At 42.1% G+C, this 16567-nt stretch overlaps 1 protein-coding gene across 1 annotated transcript in view; it reads left to right on the top strand.

The window, feature by feature from the left end:
• Positions 1–16567, top strand: part of LOC104276754 (protein unc-13 homolog B) — an 85574-nt gene that overhangs the window by 65409 nt on the left and 3598 nt on the right. The window contains exons 24-27 of the mRNA XM_009873182.1: positions 6744–6800; positions 11147–11227; positions 11603–11750; positions 14380–14436. Coding sequence (XP_009871484.1) covers positions 6744–6800; positions 11147–11227; positions 11603–11750; positions 14380–14436 — 343 coding nt within the window. The remainder of the gene's footprint in view (positions 1–6743; positions 6801–11146; positions 11228–11602; positions 11751–14379; positions 14437–16567) is intronic.

Raw genomic sequence — 16567 nt, 5'->3', positions numbered from 1 at the left:
AGAGGATGGAAAAGTGTGTCTGTAACCTGGTAAAGTAAGAGAGCAGCTCTATTTATATTAGGCTTGTGAGATACAGAGCACACTCTAGAAAAAAAATAAAATTCAAAATCCATGATCCAAACGGAGTTGCTATCAAGTATATCATATTGTATTGATTAGAGATTTACCATCCTTTAGAGAGCTATGTACGTGGCATTATTGAGCAGTTAAGAGTTGTCCAATCAACAACCGTAAACACTTTTGTCTAATCATGGTCATCTCTAAGTCAGGTGTCTCTCTGCCTAGACGTAGTTAATTTGGGCTTGCTGTTTAATTACGCCACCCCCTGTTTTACCCCCATAGAAGGCTCTAACATTCGCATGGGCTGGCATGATTTCTTTGTCTCTGGTATTGGGGAGTTGGAAGCATGGCCAGATAGTTTGCCTTCAAAGGAAGTCTTTTGCGTAATTGTTCAGCTGTGTGGATGTGCTGGATGAATGTAGTGATGTTTTCAAAAATGGAAGATTAGCTCTTCCCCAGTTTTGAGAAACCACAGAAACTGATTAAATGTCAGTCACGCATGCCCAGCTGCTCTGGGGGATGACACTCACTAGAAGGCAGTGAAGTTTGGGGCTGTAACCTCATTGTTTGGAGATTATCCAGAAATTCTTTTCAGCTCTCTATTGGAGTAAATGTGTGGTCTGTGGCTAATTTATGCTGATTTTTTTATTTTCCACAGTAGTAGGTAGAAAAACTATTCAGCAGTTGCCTAAATATTTTTAGTGGGCTTATTAGACTGCACTGTCTGAGAGAAAACATGCATCTTGCACTAGGTGTTTCTCATTCTGTGGAGGAAGGCTTTTTTCTTTAGCCTTGATTATAACAACTTTAAAGAAAACTGCTGAGATACAGCGTGTTGTCATACATATTAAGCATGAAATTAGGATGAGGCATAGTTTGCTACTCTGAGCTCAGATTTGGGGTAATCATTTCTGCTCACCTTTTTAATTTATAAAGGAGAGAAAAAAATACCTAAATTTAAGAGAATGAAATTTCTTTCAGTTGAATTGCTGTAAAAAGAAGTCTTTGGGGAAAGGTGCTCAGATCATTATGTAAGAGTGGCATTACTGTGACCCTTTCAGAATGGAAGCAGTGACATTAAGGGCCTCAGGGAGAACCAGGGAGGAGCTGCTTGAGCTTTATACTTGCTAGTTTTGAATTTTAAAGGCAGAGTAGAAGAGTGATTCAATGCTTGTGTCATGAAGAAGGCAATAACTGTAATCAACCAATTCTTCCAACCTGTGGGACGTTGCTATAAACCGCTGCAAGATTTCATTTTTTACAAAGAGTTTCTTGTTGCCATCACTTCAGTTTCAAATTAAGGCCCTCTTTTTGTGTAATGAAGCACATCCTTGGTTGTCTGAGATAATGCAAAATGATCATAGCTGGATTTTTGACTGTCTAATCAGTTATACTGAACTGAGGAGGCTGAACTAGTCCAACTGGAAAAGAGTTGCTGTTTCAGAAGGGTGGTTTTGACCAATGCAATGATTAAAATAGCCTTGTTTGGAGTCCTTGAGCAGGGATCCTGTGGTGAGGTTATATGGGCTGCAAGTGCAAAAAGCTGCTTACATTATCCTCTAGGATATAGTGATTTATTCTGTCACCATCAGCTTTTCATCATCCCTAGTAATGAAGTCTGGCAGGACAAGGCAGTGCAGAAGCAGTACTTTCTTCTTGCTATTCTACTTTTCTACCATGCACTTCTTATGTAATCTTTTTTTCTCTTTTCTTCTGAAAGCCCATCAAACTCAGAAGTAGCCCCAGGCACTGTAGCTTAGTGCACTCTTCTCCTGACCCTCAGCAATGGAAAGCCCTAGTGCTGCCTCTGCTCGTTTGAAGGACCACTGGATGGGAATTTCCTTCCCAAAACTCTGCAGCCCTTAAGCAGCAGGGGATATCCATGGTAGAAAAGAATCTGTCTTACTGAATGTTTTATGTCCTTTCTGCAAAATGGCAAGAGGTGCAAAAGCAGTTTTGATGGTGGTCATGGAAGGCATACTTGGGTAGAAGGTTCTCAACATGCTGCAGCATGTCTCACTTGTTGCTTGCACAACCCTGTCACCGCACAGTGCTTTAATGCCTTCAGTGTTACTCTCTAGACTGACCTATTCCACTTAAATTAGCTCAGTCTGTATTATACAGGGATGGAAATCTGAGCTCTGCTCTTCCATTCTCTATTGCTTCTGGAAGATTTTGTGTAGGGTGGGGCTCAGGTGAGAAGGTGGTCAGATCTTGCCTGCGAAGGACATGGTGGGGAAGGGGTAGTTTTACAGACTCTGGTCTGACTACCTGAGCTGCAGGTGCCTTAATGAGTTTCAGATGAGCAGCTTCTACCTCTCAGAGCATCCACTGTCCCTGGGTTGTGAGATTAGTAGCAACATGATCTCCAGTAAGTCAACGAGCAATTCACACATCGCTAGTTTAAAGTAAAGATGAACATTTAATTACACACACTCTGTTTCGGATGAGCGGATATGCAAACACAGCTCTCTGGGAACCCTTATTTTGGGGTTCAGTGCACAACGCTTGGGGATATTAACAGATTAGTTATACATTTCTTTCTCCCTCACTGCTAAACTATAGCGTGACATCAGTGACTAGTCAAGTCAGTGAAGAGTTGTTTAATTTGTATGCAGATGATTCCTCCAGAGCCTCTCCTTTATTTATTTCACATGGTACACTGCAGCCATTCATGTGAGTCTCGATTTGTGTGTGCTCCTGCTGTGCTTTTTTCTACTAGTCAGACTTCTCTTCACCAAATGAGAATATGGTCCAGGATAAGGACAAAATTTTCTTTACACTGCAGACAGAGTTTATACGTGACTTCCTAACTGGCTGTTCTTCAGGCTCATCTGCAAGAGGCAGCACTCCAGAGTTGTTCTGTGGTGGAAGAAGAATGTGACTACAAGAGGTTTTCTGAAACCTTTCTTAAGTTGTGTTAGTTTAAATGAATCCTCTCCCTTGTGCTAGCTGGGTGTAGAAAAGTCCGCTTCTGTGATGAGGAGAAAAAGCTCTCGTAGCCTTGAATGAAATGATTGTCTGTAAACTGCACATGTGCTCTGTACCAACATGTAATTATTTTCACTTTCTCATCTATTTTTAAGCCTATTTTTTCAGTGTTTAATACACCACAACTGCTGAAAAATAATCTTAATTTTTAATCGGTGGTAGCATGCATAGCCTGATGATAAATGCTGATAATAACTGATCGGATCTCATTGTTGAATGTGGGAATTAAAAAAATCTGGGAAAGGAATGTGCAATGCCAGAAGAAATGTCCTTGCACTGGTATGCCTCAGAAAAATAAGCTTGAGTAATATTATGTTTTCCAAAAGAAGACTGGAATTCAGCAGACTTGCAGTAGGCCTTTATTTCCTAACTTTGTTAGCTGAGCAATAGGACAGTTAGGCTGTAAGAGTTTGAGCTTCTTGGAATATAAATTGGTGTAGTTCTTTTGGCTTCTAGCAATTAAACTTGAGTCAGCTGATAATCCTTCTCAGATGAGGAGAAAAACCCAGTCAGACCATTAACAAGGAATTTAAAATCTTTGTGTTATGGACTATAGATGTCTTTTATATTTCCAGAAAGTTTAGGAAGGTAAAACTAATTTCTTGGAAGAACCTGGAAAACCAGTACTAAGGTCTGTCCCCTTTCCAGCTACATTTGCCACAGAGCTAGGCAGAAACAGTTCATGGTAAGGACTTAATTTTTTCTCATATTCTGTCGTTGGGCTTTTAATCAATTCCTTTATAGGCACCTTTTCTCAAAGCTACAGGATAATTAAATTTCATTGTTTTCATATGCTAGAGATGCACCTGGAGTGAGCACTGTCTGTAGACCTTTGTGTTATGTTTTCCATGGATAAATAACTTTTTTGAGGAAGTACAGCGTCTTGCTTGCAAGAATGCCATTTGGCAGAGGAAGGAGCTGTCCAGATTTTCATTAGATGTTACCAGCATTGATGACAAACTTAATGTAACGGTAAAATAACTTCCTCTTGCAGACACATTGAGAGATTGGCACTGACTGGTGAGGATTTTCTTAGCGGCTAAGAACTGAGGAGTAGTTATCTGAGCAGCTTTGTTCCTTGAAGCGTATCAAGTCCCTGGGTATTTCTCAGTGTTACTGACCTGCCCTCCTTAGAAGCCTGAGCCAGGGAGATTACGTGCCTAGTCTGGTTAATGTTGTTGTTCAAATGTGTATTTTTTAAAAAAGCACTGACAAAGGGTGAAAACACTGGATCAAGGAATGTTAATGTTGGTGTGTTTTGACACTAGTCACTTAACTTTTTGAAAACTCAGGCTATAAAAATGTTAATTCTTTTTTATTTTTTATTTTCTACTTAGTCAACAGGCCTGAGAACTTTTAAGATTTAAGACCCATAAGTCAAACAAACTTGGTGACCAATCATACAGAACAGCAGGCGCATCTGTTGGGTACCAGAGCGCTGTCTGAAGCCGTGTCCCTTGGTGGATTATTTGACCCATAGTGGTGTTCCTGGTGTGCAGTCATGTTCAACCCCACTCATTGGAAATATGGAGAATTTTGTACTCTTTCAGTTTAGAGTTGTACTTTTTAACACTACTCGTTGAATACTGTCAGCAAGTGAAGCTCTCAATTTCATTTCAGAAGCTTTCCTTCATTGTCCTTGCTTGTGCTTTCTTTCCCCCCGAGAGCTGTGAATTTAATCAATTATCAAGAGCCTCTGTTAAGCTACGAAGTCAATAATGTTCATTTCATGTTGATTTGTATTCAACAAACACAAAAGGCTGAGGAGCAGTGAGGGTTAGCTGATGGTTACGAATAGAGCAAATCAAGAGGTTGGCTATGATTTCATGTCACAGAGTCTTTCAGCGTGAAGAAATTTCTAAGGCTGGCAAAACTAAATAAAAAGTATCTCATCTAAAAATTCACTTCTGAGCTACTGTTGTAATGGGCAGAGGGTGTCCGCTGTCTCAGTGGGTCTCAGTCTTTCCAGTGCTACATCTGTAAACTGCCTACTTTCCTTCTGTAAAAGGGTACCTGCTACCTCTAGAAACCATTTTTTGCAGAGATGAAGCTGTCAGGGGGGCTGATGTTAACTTTAAGCCTAGAAAAAAAATAGGTTGATTTCATCAACGATCTCTGCAATAGGCCCCAGAGAGTCCCTGGTTCCCTGAGTCACCTCTGCAAATGGGGGTAGTTCCTGCAACACAGAGAACTGACTAATCATGGAAAACATAAACCAATACTGAAGGCAGCAAAGAAACAAAAACTGAGTGGCATAGGCAGGGGCAAAGGGCAATCTAATAATTCTGGGCTTACCTTTTGCTTCATTACATTTTGAGGTATTTTGGAGTGTGGACTGGTTTATAGCAGTTGTGGTTAAATAGGAGGGTGAAAGGCTGTTGAGAAGAGAAAGGGTAGTGAAAGAGAAAGAAGGAGGGTTGCGAAGAGGAGAATTGGATTTACTGGGGATCTTTGGGGAAATGTGGCCCTCATGGAGCTGCCAGTCCTCAGATAGGAGGACTTCTCACAAGTGTTTTCATGAGGAAAAAGATCCTACTGAAATTGCCACCCACCAGTGCCTATCCCTGGAAGCTTATTTCAGACATTCAGCTGGGACATCCCCCGGATACTCTGAGATGGTACCTGTGGTGATATTTACATTTATTTATCTTGGTCCTATAGTCCAAATCTGACAAAGTTTTGAGATAAAATAGATGTGCAATTCATAGCCAGAATTACAGTAGGCTGGGATTTTATTCTGAGTGGAGTAATAGACAGTTGTAACTTTTTAAAGAAAAAATGAAATATTAGATGAGTGGAAAGGAGTACAGTGAAAGAAAATCTCAGTGAAAGAAAAGCATCTCTGGGAGAAGAAACTGGAGAATTGTCATAGTTGCTTTCTCATTAAATTTTGGACTTAACTCCCCAGGTCAAGAAATATTACACTACAGAGAAATGCTGTGGTGGAGAAAAGGAAAAATATGTTTCTTGTAACCGTTGCAGAGGAATTATGTAAAAGTCCATTATACTAGAGTGTATGTGACTTTAAGCAAGATTTCCCATCATTAGGATTTGTCTTCTCTTTTTGTTTCTTCATTGGTCATACAGCATCGGTAAGCCACAGCGTGGGAAGAAGAGCAATTGGCCAAGCTTTTGACATGTAAAAGTGATGCTGTAGTGTTCACTGGACTTTGGTTGCTGATCTCCCACCAGAAGAGTGCTCAGAACCAGTTTAGTCATCTGATATATTCTCGCCCCAAGCCTGCTGCTCAGGCTCTACTTCCACAGAGAGACCGTCATGAGCTATGCGATCTTTCGCTTTGGCCATTCTCTAGGTTGTCTTCATATGTATTTTGACTTGAGATCTGGAAGAGCACTTGGAGATGAGGCTGATGCGCTACTTTTACACCCAGCCTGTGCAATCCCTTTGAGGGCACGTCCTACTTAAATGGGTGGCTGCTGTAAGCAAGAGCAAACGAGCTAGTAGGACGCTGTGCTATGAAATAGCTCTTGATGTGGTATCCACGGAAATGCCAGATTTTATGCTAGTTAATGAACTGGCAAGGAGTCAGGTTGTTGCAACTGGCCTTGGGGCAGTTCTGTAACGTTCTAGCTCTGAACTGACTTGACTGGCTCAAAGGAAAAACATGCAAAGCTTGTTTATAATCACTTTTATTTCCTCTCCTTACTTTTCTAACTTCTTGCAATCATAGGGGACACAGTTGATTTTCAGTGCTGCTAAGGAACTGGGACACTTGTCAAAGTTGAAGGTATTGTTCTGCATGACTTGTGTTAACGTCTGTGTGTGTAAGCATAGAGGTGTAGTAGTGCATAGCATGTCTTTTGCTTCCAGTGGTTTGTCGCTGAATGCAGTTGTAGAGAAATGCTTTAAAACACACTAAGTGTGCTTTTAAATGCATTGTGCTAACATTAGTGTTGTGCTTAAGTGTTAAATTTCATTGTGGATTTAATCATGAACATAGTTTCTTCTGTAGATACAGTGATCAGTTTGGTGTATCAGTTTAAAATTAAAAAAGTAGAGTTCTCATTATCTGCCCAGTTCCTCTTTATCTCCATATGTAAAAGAAGGGAGTCCCTTTTGCGATCCTGATAATGAGTTATCGTCAGAAGGTGATTGTGCTGGCTGTTGATGAATTACATGAACTGTTACAAAAATAACTGTTGCTTATGGAAGAGAGCCTGTGTCTGTAAATTTCTTCTGCGTGGGCTCTCTTTACAGGCAAGCTGGCATTTAGCATGAAGGCTGTGTTGATGTGTTTTGACAGTGCATGACGTGACCGTGCATGACATGAGCATTACTAAGTGCACGCCACCTCATCCTAAACCAATCAAGCATTAATTCACTGGTCACGACAGGAGTGGTATGAAAATAGTGTCGCCTTACAACATTCGAATTGCACTCTGTTGTGGTTTGACTTGTGGTACAAAACAGCTTTTGTGCAAGAGGTAGTATAACTGTGAAGCGTTGCGGTGCGCAAACTGTGCCACAAGGAAGTTGGAGCTGAACGTGATCTCTATCTCAGAGTGTGATCAGGGAAAACTTCCCAGAGCAAAAGGCCTTCTCCTTAGTGATTAATGCAATTTCAAAATGCATTTGTCTTTTCTCATATCTTTTTTTTTTTGTTTCCTAATGCACTTTACTAGAGCTCTCCTTATACAACCCTCTGTTTCCCTTGCCCAGCAGACACAGGTTACATGTTTATTAGCCAGGACAGTACACAAGTCATTTAAGGCAGTGCTTATTAGCAACGCCTGGTAAGGGATCTGGACACGCAGGTATGTCATTAGATACATGGGCTTTTCTCCAGCTGCATTTTGAGGCTGTTACATAGCAGTTAACAGTAACATAACATAAAGCTTCACGTGTGGCTCCCTGGCGATAACAACTGTTGCTTGTGCTGGGGGATGGCCCCATGTGCTCCCACAGCCAGGCTGCCCTCCATGGTGACATGGTGGCTCCCGAGGATTGCACTGCCTCCTCTGCTTCCACAATGCTCTGCGTCGCTTCTCGGGGAGAAGTGAGGAGAGAGGAGTTTTGTAGCCAGCCTGGGAGAGTGGGAGATGGACCACAGCCTCTAAATTTGACTTGCTTTTTCTGTGAGTATCCCCTTACCTTTTCAAAAAACATCAGCAAGAACCCTGCATTTGGAAGAAGAGAAACTGTCCCTGCATTCTGCCTGAACTCCTGGAGTCAAAGGGGAAGAGCTCCAAATTTCGCTACGTTTCTCCTTGCAGGTCTCAAGGACAAGCTTGTGCACAGACAACTGCAAGGTCCTGTGTCTTATATGCATTCTCAGGCATAGCCAGCAACATTCACTGTTATCTTTTATTTCTTCCATATTTTCTCATTACTTGAATTTCCTAATACGTGCAATGTGCCTTTTGCCAGAAATGAGTTGGAAGCCTTGCCAGTTTCCACTTGCACTGGTCAGGAGAAGGCCATCCCTCAGTGGCAGCCTGTCTTCAATTCAGTTACTAGCAAGCTTAACTCTGGCAACTCTGGACTGCATTTTTAGAAATGCATGTAATCATGCAACTCAGGCAAGTCCTGTTGTGTGTTCAAGATTTTATTTACAGCACAGGTACACAGGATTCTATATGTGGCAAGAGAGCTGTACACAAGTGTGAAAGCAGTTTGCCACCTGAATTCTGGACACCTTTAGTTCAGAAAGATGGTGTGAACTGACATCCACAAACTTCCAGAATAGTAAAGGTGTTCAAAGAGTGTGAATTGTTTAGGTATAAGCATCCTGGGTATCATTGTTTTTTTCCTCCTTTTTGCAGGCACATGCAAGCTAACAGGGAAGGCTTGAGTACATGGCTCTTCAGGCTCCCTCTCTCTTGCGTTTTGCAGTTTGCTAAAAGCCTGAGAAAATGATGGGATAGATTTTAAGCTTTATTTGTCTTAAACAGGACAGGGGGAACAAAGCCCTAGTGAACCAGATAACTGAGCTGAAAACTGAGACTGACAGACCTGACAAGCACAGGCTCTTGTCCTGATGCTCAATCAATTTCACAATGTATTTTAAAATGCTCAGAAAACCAACCATAAACCTGGCACCTTGGTGCCACATACCTGCCTCCCATTTATTATCAAACTATTTCTGCTCAGTTTGCTTAACAGCCAGCAGCTGGAGCAGGGAGCAGCAGCCTCCTTTCCCTTGTGCTCCTGCCCCCAGGGTAACCAGCCAAGCTCTGACCACAGATATTCTTCTGCGAGTACCTCTGGAGAAAAGTTTTTGGGTTGGTTTGGGTTGGGTTTGGGTTTTTTTGCTACATCCGCAGGTACATAGGCGAATGACAGCTGTAGACTCCTATGTGTGTAGGTGCAAGTGTTACCAGTCTGGTCACTGAGTTATTTTTACACAATGTCTTGAGGCAAATGGCACTGGGAAACTCTCTCAGAAAACAGTGATGTCTTGCTGTGTATTGACAGCATGGATACTGGCTGAGTGGCCTCTCAGAGCAGGGCTGAATGAGCTCTTTAGGTGCTTAAGAGAAAACTGTTGACCACCTGGCTTCTGTTGCAGTGTGAGGAATCTATCAGGCAGACCTAGAAAGTCATTTTGACAGACATGGAAGTCATGCTGCCTTGGGGACACAGCTACCCTGACTAAATTGGCCTATTCCATGAACCTGGCCTTGGGCTCTGGCTGATTGTGCACTTAATCTGACTGTCAGACAGAGAAAAGAATGTTTTACTCTCTGTGTACTGAAGTGTGAAGCCACATCATCTTCAATTGAATTACTCTGAGGTCATGAAGAAGAGGGAGGAGAGCTGTCGCTCCCCTAAGGACAGCTTGTCACGAAAGAAGAATGTGGCAGCTTACAAAGAGCTGTGCGACTGCACATGGGTCTGAGGGAAAGATGCAAGTTGAGGTGTTTCTCCAGTGCTCAAGAAAGCTTGGTGCAAACTGTTGAGAGGCTGGTGAGTTGGGAGGCGTCTTCTCTACCACTTAACACAGCACAGTGCAAAGGTGCCAGCTGGATATCTGTGAGGAGCGTTGCAAACACTTGGCACTGCTCTTAGACTGTAGTGAGCCCTGTCTTCATCAGGCAGGAGGTGGATTGTGGTGGGTAACGAGCAGGAAGAGCACGGGGCAGTGCGAAGGATCACCAGACTGCAAGATAGCCAGCGGGTTATCGGTGAGAGACGCGTGTATGATGCCACATGCTAGGCATGCTTTACTGAAAGACAATTTAGTAGATGTGTCTCCTGGAGAGTGTCTCTTATCAGAGGTGTTTAAAGTAGAGATAAGTCACTTTTGCCCGATTTGCCTGCATCTTTGCTATGAATGCTTCAGCACCCAGACTGCAGTCAGCTGGCTTGACCCTTCAGCAGCTCAAAAAATTAGAATTTGAGTTCGTGCAAAGCTTTGAGTTCCTCAGTTGTGCCATCTTTCCCTGAGACCTAGACTAAGCATTAGAGAGAAAGTGCTTAGTGAAGTACCAAGGGATGGCACATCCTTGTGGCAGGAGTCTAACAAGGATAAGTTCCCACTGCAGGAAAGGGAATCCCTTCCCAAGGGATCCCTGTCTCTTTGCTATTAGAGACGGTGGATCTTAATGGGAACAACTTTTTCTTTTAGCAGAGGTATTTTCTAGGACATAGTGGTTGGTTGGTCTTCTTCCTCTATACCAATGATATGATAAATTACTGACCTTTGTAGATAGAAGAATTGGAAAAATCCACAAAGAAAATATAACAACTTTGCCCATTATCAGAATTTCTTGATTTAGATGATATTTTTAGAGATTTGTTGTGGCTGCTTTAGAATGACAGGAGTAGCAAGCAGACTCCTGTTTGCATTTTGAGAGACAGACTGTGATTTTAAATTGTCACTTAATCTCCGTCCATTTCCTTTCCTTGTTTCTCTCTTCTGTGCCTGCAAGAAACAGAGAAAGTGAGTTTGTTTTCAAGTTAAGCTGTAACAAATGACCCTGAGAGACTACATTAAGCATTCCTTAAACAGCTGAATTAATGCTGTGGCCACATGAACACAGCATGAATCCAGAGAAAGTGATGATACTGGGGACTCCTTTTCCTTGAGGCTCTGACAGCGTACTCACATCTCATTGTGGTGGTTGTTTGCAGGATCATATGGTGAGAGAAGAAACTAGGAGTCTCACTCCAAAGCAGTGTGCTGTTTTGGATCTGGCACTGGATACGATCAAAGTAAGTAATTTCATTTCCGTCTCTGTCGTTCCCTTGCTCCGTCCCCAAATACTGTTTGGGAGAATGAAGTATAGTGCCTGTGCCAGCTCAAGAGATGGCAGGAATCTGTTGCTGCTGTTAGAGCAATAAAGGCATTCAATGGGTGATACTGGAAAGCTAAATAAGTTTTGGAGCCAGCATACTGATATTTAAGTGCTTTGGAAGAGGAAAGCCACGAGCAGTTGGTATCTGTTCGACTAAGAGATGGCTGTGCAGAAGCTGTTTTGTGAAAAAAATTTCCAGCTCTTTTCCATCCGCACACACAGTATCACATAAATGTTGGTTACTGGCTGCAGTTGTTCCTCAGTACTTTTCCTGTTTCTTTTTTACTCTTAGCAATATTTCCATGCTGGTGGGAACGGTCTGAAGAAAACTTTCTTGGAGAAGAGTCCAGACCTGCAGTCACTTCGATATGCTCTCTCTCTGTACACTCAGACCACAGACACTCTCATCAAAACCTTTGTCCAGACTCAGACAGCTCAGGGTGAGACTCTTTTGTGCTGTTGGTGAAACTGAATGGAGCTATCTCCTCTCTTTTTGTAATTACTCTGTTTCATACTGCCAGTTTGTAGAGTGCTTTTGGCAGTAACGTTTCTGGAAACGTGACAGTTCAGAGCTTTGGAAACTGGGAAGGGGAGAAAGCGGGTTATTTCCCACTCAACAACTACATTTTGAGACAGCAGAAATATCTGAAACATAAGGCCTGGGGCGTTTGTGGTCTTTTTTTCTGCAATCCCCACTTAACAGTCACGTTTCATGAATTAATGTGGGTGGGTGACTTGACTGAAGTTTGAAGTTACTGTACTGAAAATTATTACATGGTGGTGTGAGAGACCATTTCAGCAAGACACCACCACAGAAACTGGTCGGCGCCTGTGTTGCAGGCCAGCAGCCCATGTAGTCCTGAGTAAGGCTGGTAGACAACAATGTGATGCGTCACGGAGCTACATACAGCCTGTAAAGGGAAAAAATCTCTGAGGAGAGCAACAGAAGCACAGTTCTATCTGCAGACAGTACAGAATATGTGTGAACTAAATGATTATAGATTAGCACAATGCATTAGTAAGCTTCTGGGATGTGTCACTAGATTTGTTTGGTAGCTCCCTGGGACGGCACGGTGGTGGTGCTATTTCGTTGATTTGGAAGGGGTAAACAGTTAACTGTCTTTCATTGCTTTCATGTGAACGTCTACAGATTGTTGTACAGAATAATTTGGTCTCTAGACAGGGACCTTAACTGGTTAATTATAAATATTGCTAATCTCAGGAAGAGGGGACAGATGCCATTAGAGGTTATGTCAAAACTTGAAACTGATGTTTTAAGTTTTCAAGCTGGTACAACCTTTGATATTGGACTACTGTATCTCAACAGCAAAAGTTGTAACTCCATGAGGGTGTCTTTTCTTGGGGTCCTTCTTCCTTTAATCCTGCCAAGGCTATGAGAGCTGGCAACCCCACAGACTGTACCAAGTCTGTCGCCATACTGTCTCACCGAGCTCTGAAGTCTAGGGGAAAGTGCTCCCTAGCAAACATTTTTCCTTGCCTGAAAATCAGACTGCCTGGTACTGGCATTCCCCAGCCAGTGGAGGAAGGACTGTGAATTCTTGAGAAAATGAAGGTTTGTTTTTAAAGTGAAAATTTGAGTGTAGTTTCAGGGGACTGAATCATCCCTGCTTTTAGCCGCACGATATGTTCTTGCTTAGGTTGAAACGCACTGCATTAAAACTCTGAAGTTAGCTACAGAGTCAGTACCTGTATTTGAGAGAATAATCCTATAGCTGTGTCCCCAAAGAGCAACGATGACATCCAGTGGCCAGACAGGCCCAAACCACTACACCCACAAGGGACTCCAGGAGCTTGGCTGTTGCCATTAGAGTTACATGAAACACTTTTTAACAGGGAACTTGTGTGTGCACAGTGTGTTTTCAGTCCTTGCCGTTCAATGGCAAATGTTCCACATTATATATCCAGGGCATGAACTGAAACTCTTTTTTCATGTGGTTACTATTATGTCATGATGAGGAAAGATATAAGGATGTGTGCGGCACTGCTGTTCTACACTCCATGCTACAGTCAGGAATGTTTAAAGCTAAAGGAGTGTTTAAAGCTAAAGGAGTGTTTAAAACTAAAGGAAGAAGATGGCCTGATGAAGTTGCAAGGTGGCAAATTTAAAGCTGATATGAGGAAGCAGCTGCATGTGATGCATGATTTGACTATAAAACCTCACTGAGGGTGAGTGTGTAGCAGATACACAAAGGTAATTGAACATAATTAGGAATATTCACGGTTGCCAGAGAAGTGTGTGTGTGTGTGTATTTTATTTTTTTTCAAGAAGCTAAGCAAGAATGAATCGCCAGCTTTAGGACATAAGATGCAGTTGTTATAAAGTCATTGATTATGGCTCATTGCTGACTGATGACATTTCCTTGTGGCTTGTTTGAGCCACTTCAGGAGACAGGTACTGGGTATTGGCCACTGAGCTGGTCCAAATCTGCATTTCTACATTAGCAGGCTTGAGAGCTCTGGACCCTGTTTAGGGAACAAAAAAACTTGAGCTATGCTGCCTAGTATCTGTAGGTTCAATGATGGAATGTTCCTGAGGAAGTCATGACTTGCTCCTGCTGACATCTGCCTACCAGAGCTTTCTGACTGGTGCTTCCCTCCGCATAAGTCGAGCTTTCCACAAGCCAATGGGAGGAAATGGCTGCATGCAGAACTACTTAAATGCTGTTTGCCTTTCGTACCTCACTGCTCAATGGTTGCCTCTTCCAGTTTGTGAGGTATCTATTGCCCTCTGTTTCTTACTGAGCAGGCTTCTGTAGCACTGTGCTGTTAATTTGCTCCGCGAAGTTGGATCAGGGCTTGCAGTTTAGTTATGGCAGGCAGCAAAAAAACCCAGCACAAATTCTGTTATTTTTTAACCCAGACAGCCCCTTACTCCCACAGAGCCTTGCTCTCCAAAGCATGTGTTGGTGCAAGAGATGTAAGAGGATATTTTGTCTATTAAGAGCTAGAATGTTTGTATTTGTTTAAGTGATGCCGCTAATTGGATTGTAATTCATACTCTTCTCTCTTTATCCTGCTTGCTTCTTGCCTTTTGAATTCATGTCTCAGTGCATGATGGGAAAGGTATTAGGTTTACCGCTAATGAGGACGTTCTTCCTGATAAGGGTATGTTCAAGACTAATGTTGTTACCATAACAACATTAGCCAACTGCCTTGTTTCTGAAGTCGTGCTCGGAAACCTTTTCCAGAGACCCATTCCACGTAGCTCCCTGTAGAAGTGAACTTTCACAGAGTGCTTGCATCCCACAGACAGAGCCACAGGTTGCGCGGTTTAGAAGTCACTTCCTTGCCTGAGAGCCTGTCCCCAAGCTTGAGATGTAGTCACGGGATGTGAAAGCTATCTCGAAAATGGACTGTTCCTTGAGAGATGCTACAGACTTGTTCCCCTACCCTTTACCACGTGCTGTGTATTGCTGTTTCAAGTCCTAGACTTGCATGCCTGTGGTCTGCTGAGATAGGCTACTGTAATACATGGTAATGTCTGATATGCACTGGAGGTTATGGCTGAGCTTGAACCATCTGGCTTGAAGGGAGGGATAGCTAAAAGTCTGTGCTCAGGGAAGCCCTAAAAATATTAAGTCATGTTGTGTTTCATCTCTCAATTTATTTTTTTCTGTCCAAAGTGTTTTTGTTGTCTTAGGTGAAATACCATTGTAACCCATTGCTTGAGCTCAGTTCTGCAGTTTCACCTTCCAGTACCACAATACCAATGAGACTTTCATGTCAAGATTTAAATCTGCTTGTCACTAAATGTGGAAGCGTGTGTATGCACACAGCTGTACATACTCAGAATATTTTTCACTAGCCATTTACAAAGTGGTTTTTTGTCTCTGAACATTTCAGTTAATAGAACAAGAATTTTGTACGGGAAGTTGGAGTAAAAAAATACCTGATTTTTCTCTCCCTCAAAGGTAATGGGATGATTCTGCTGTTCTTCCTCTGAAGCATCAGTGTCTCCTTTATAAACACTTAATTACACTGTAGACCAGTAAAATCGAGATCTGAGTGTTTGGCAGCCGATTTCTCTGCAGATGTGGCCTGATAAAGTTGTCATATGCACTGGCAATCTCGTCTGTTCCCGTGGAACATGTTGACAGTGTAAGTGACAGACCTGCACCATCAGATGGGTCAGGCTGGTAATTCAGCCTACCAATTTTAAAGCTCTGTGTTTATATTCAGAAAAGAGGGAGCACTACCCTACTAACGGGGAAGAAAACAGTGCATTCAGGGTCCTCTACAAATGTTACAGCCTGGATACTGTTTATTGTACTGAAGAATGAGAATCTACCCTAAGATAATATCTTGAGGTTCTGTTTTGTTAGCTCAGATACTTGTACATTAATGTGGCTTTCACTGCCTACAGTTCTGTGCCATGTAGTTCTCTTCAGAGAATTGCACAGATTAGCTCTCAACCTCTTGGGTTTTTAAATTAGTGTTTTGGCTGCCTGCAGACTGTTCTCATGAAAGTTGACATGTTAGATCTATCTAATCAAAATGTTTGTTTATTAGTATCCTTCAAGCTGCTTATCTTGAATTTCAAATGCACTGATTCTTTCACTCAGTAATGTCTTAGCCTCAAAACTGACAAAATAACACTGCTATTTGTAGGTACTCAATTACCCTGTAGGTATCCCAATTACAACAGCAATGCTAATTGTCAGCCTGAGGTCAGACAGTTGTCAAAGAGAAAGTAAAATCAATCTCACTATCTTATCAAAGACTTCATTTTCCATTTGCAAAGCAATCTTCTTCTGTAACTTCCATGACATTTTGACTTTCCTACCCAGAAAAATGTTATTTCCACATATCGCGTGATAATTATAATTAAAAGTTAAGAAGTTGAGAACATCTTAATACACAAATTTTAAGGTTCATGGGATGTTTTCTTCTGCTACGACATGTTATCTGGTCCTCTGTGAAGCTGCATCTTGTTTTCTCCCTGGCTAATTGATGAAGGGAGATAAGTAGCAAGTTTAGTGCTTCTCTCTAATATGATGCACACAAGTTAAGGAGTTCTCACTATCCTCCAAAGGGAAGCAGATAGCCAGTCAGGATGACAACTTTTATCTGATGAACAACATGAAAAAAGGTTCTTGGAGGGTGAGACTGCACTAGGCTCCCTGCAAATTACTAACATCTTTGTCTTTTTTTCCCTTAAACTTCCTCTCTGGTGTGGTTTTTTGTTTTGTTGGGTTTTCCTTGTCCTCCCTTCTTCCCTGATTGGACAGGCATGCCA

Source organism: Apaloderma vittatum, unplaced genomic scaffold (assembly GCF_000703405.1).
Source record: "Apaloderma vittatum isolate BGI_N311 unplaced genomic scaffold, ASM70340v1 scaffold3480, whole genome shotgun sequence".
NCBI lineage: Eukaryota > Metazoa > Chordata > Aves > Trogoniformes > Trogonidae > Apaloderma > Apaloderma vittatum.
This window is presented reverse-complemented; position numbering and strand designations above follow the sequence as displayed.